The sequence below is a fragment of the Mangifera indica genome, chromosome 10 (assembly GCF_011075055.1).
Source record: "Mangifera indica cultivar Alphonso chromosome 10, CATAS_Mindica_2.1, whole genome shotgun sequence".
NCBI classification, from domain to species: domain Eukaryota; kingdom Viridiplantae; phylum Streptophyta; class Magnoliopsida; order Sapindales; family Anacardiaceae; genus Mangifera; species Mangifera indica.
This window is the reverse complement of record NC_058146.1, coordinates 13,708,037-13,711,043: the sequence shown is the minus strand read 5'-3', so window position 1 is coordinate 13,711,043 and position 3,007 is coordinate 13,708,037. Positions and strand designations below refer to the sequence as shown.

Below are 3,007 nucleotides of genomic sequence, written 5' to 3'. Positions count from 1 at the left end.
TACCTTAAGATCGAGAGTTGATCCAATATAGTCTGGCTGGACTGAGCAAAATTAGCCAAGTCAATTATTAATTAACTTAAGTATATTATGATTTGGTCATGCGAATGCGTACCAGGAAAAACTATGAGTATTATTTTATGGCCATGGACGGCATTTCTTGACTTTCTCTCTTGCTTTTACTCACCTATATTATAAAAGGATGGCATTTCTTTCATCTTTATCGATCCATCGAAACTAAACTCAAGCTAGAATAGTTGTTTCAGTACTTGCTGAGTTTCAGACGCATCTTTATTTAGCTTCAAATGACAGCCAGAATTCTCCTGTTATTACTCATTTCTTTTTCTTTTTCTGTTGCATTTGGAGGGGATCCTAGCCCTCTTCAGGATTTCTGCGTCGCAGACCTCGACAGCCCAGGTACCATTTTGAGTTTCATGCCTGTTAGATGTACAATTTAGATAAATTTTTTTTTGTTCCATGCTTTATAAGTAGTTAAATGATGATGGTCTGTGCATGGCAGTCTTGGAAAATGGCTTTGTTTGTAAGGATCCAAAGCTGGTTAAAGCAGAAGATTTCTATATCAGTGGGCTGAACTTGAGAGGAAACACATCAAATCCTTTTGGCTCCTACGCCAACAGGATCTCAGTAAAGCAACTTCCAGGCCTCAACACTCTGGGCATCTCAGTGGCTCGAGCAGATTTTGCTCCATTGGGAATCAACCCTCCCCATTATCATCCCAGGGCCAGTGAAATTTTAACCGTCCTGGAAGGCACCCTGCTTGCAGGATTTGTAACTTCCAATCCTGAAAATCGCCTGATTACCAAAGTGCTTAACAAGGGCGATGCTTTTGTTTTCCCGGCTGGCCTCGTTCACTTCCAGAAAAATATTGGACCTGGGTATGCGTATTCCATTTCAGGACTCAGCAGCCAAAATCCTGGAGTTGTTACAATTGCGAATGCGGTGTTTGGTTCAAATCCTGATATTTCAAGTCATATTCTCGCCAAGGCTTTCCAGATCGATCAGAAAGTTATTAATCAAATCCAGGAAAAGTTCTAGAAAATGATTCAATTTCTGAAAATCTATTTATACTTTTATCATGTTTTATTATCTTAATCAAGCATTGACATGGTTAAAGGGTCAATTGCAAATGGATTGGTCCAATTGATCATATTGGTCATGTTAGTATAATATAATTAAAAATTAAAAACAAGTTTTTGTCATGTGACATAAGCATGACATCATGCTAACGATAATATTATGATGAAACTAGTATAACCTGATAATTGAATTATGGTTTGATATTATTTACCTAATTCAGTCTTCATCCAATGATTAAAACTGGTTTTAGTGGTTGAATTTGATATCGATTCTCAAACAGACAGATCGGTTTGTGTTCTAAAAAGGCTCTTTTAATTAAAATAGCAAAATGAAGACAATGACCCTCTTAAAAGCAAACAAACCCAAATTAAACCCATTCGCATAAGAACAATTTTAGTTTAACCAATATCACAATCATTGGCAACCAAAGGAGATAAAATCTTATCTCCAATCAGTCCATGAATAATTGTTGTATTCCAAAGGTAAATTAAAGGAAAATACAGAAAAAAGACCAAGCCAATGGACAAGAAGGTTCAGAGTAAAGTTAATAATAAATGACTGAAAAACACAAGCTCAAATTAAGAATTGACTGGCTTGGTGCTTTAATTTGTTTGTTTATGCATGCATATGACGTAAGAATAATTTAATTAATGGAGTCCATGTGTAATTAACATAAACATAGGTATATTAATAAATTATGGGCTGATATGTTATTAATTAATCTAGAAGAATTTATATAGTATAATACACTTTGATAAGAGTCTAATTAATGTTTCCCCCAATAACTATATAAAGCTGGTATTCTCTTTGTCAAAAAACGTTATTTTATTTCACCATCAGTTTTATGCAAAAAGAAAAAAAAAACTATGAGAAGAAGAGAGAAAAACCAAGTCTGTGTTTTTCATCAGTTCTGTCAAAATCAAACTAAAATCTTATATCAAATCACCAATAAAGTTAGGTATGTTTAAACTTAATTAATCTATGATAATTATAAGTTCTAATTTCTTGGAAATAAAATTAGGACAAATTTAGGTTAATAAAATTTAAAAACAATATTTACACATATTTAAAGTTTCACATTGATTTGACACATATTAAGACTGAAAGAATATTTTGCATCTTTATGTGAGTCTTTTGAATTACAGTATTAAACATTGTTGTGATGAATTATTTGTCCTAATTTTGATAATATCAATTTTCATGTGGTATCATAGTCCTGATTATAGAACTTTCAATTATTCATTAAGTGGGTTACTTGATGTTAGATTTGGTGGTCTGGTGCTTGAGTTAGAGTTGAGGTCAAAGTTTGATCCTTTTGATTATTTGTGATTTTGAAATCTAGGTTGGCATTTAGATTGATGAAAGTTTAATCCTTAATGCTTTGTTAGGTTTTCCCTGCACGGTTTGTTTAGCTTTTAATTGGTTTCAGATATTAAAAATGAACTGAGTATTAGCGTGGAAATTAGGCCTATGAATTAGTTGTATATGCAAGAATTTAATGTATAAAAGCATGTTGTCTAGTCATACAGTTGGTGACATTACTTACCCATGTGCTGGTCGATGAAATTTTTGTAAATAAATTACCGTTTAAGTCCATGTGCTACTTCTATTCGATACATTTGATTAATTGAGTTCCTTATTTTGAATACCCATGTGCTAATTCTTTTATATATGTGCTAATTCTATTCATACTCAATTCATTAACTATGAATCAAATACCCATGTGTATGTCTAAATGAACATTCTTTCATATTTTCAATATATTTATTAGAATCATCTGATTCGATATTTAAGTGCAAGATTATTGCTTGACATCTGATGGTGTTTCATATATTTGATTTGATTAAACTTGAGTTAGGTCTTAATTTAAATGATTAATTGGTTTGATTTAGATTAATGTAAAATATCTAAA

At 32.1% G+C, this 3,007-nt stretch overlaps 1 protein-coding gene across 1 annotated transcript; it reads left to right on the top strand.

Moving 5' to 3' along the window:
- Positions 1 to 302: 302 nt before the first annotated feature.
- Positions 303 to 1,053, top strand: LOC123226706 (putative germin-like protein 2-1). The gene is made up of 2 exons (XM_044651242.1): positions 303 to 414; positions 518 to 1,053. The coding sequence occupies exons 1-2, from the start codon at positions 303 to 305 to the stop codon at positions 1,051 to 1,053; spliced, it is 648 nt and encodes a 215-aa protein (XP_044507177.1).
- The last annotated feature ends 1,954 nt before the right edge of the window (positions 1,054 to 3,007 follow it).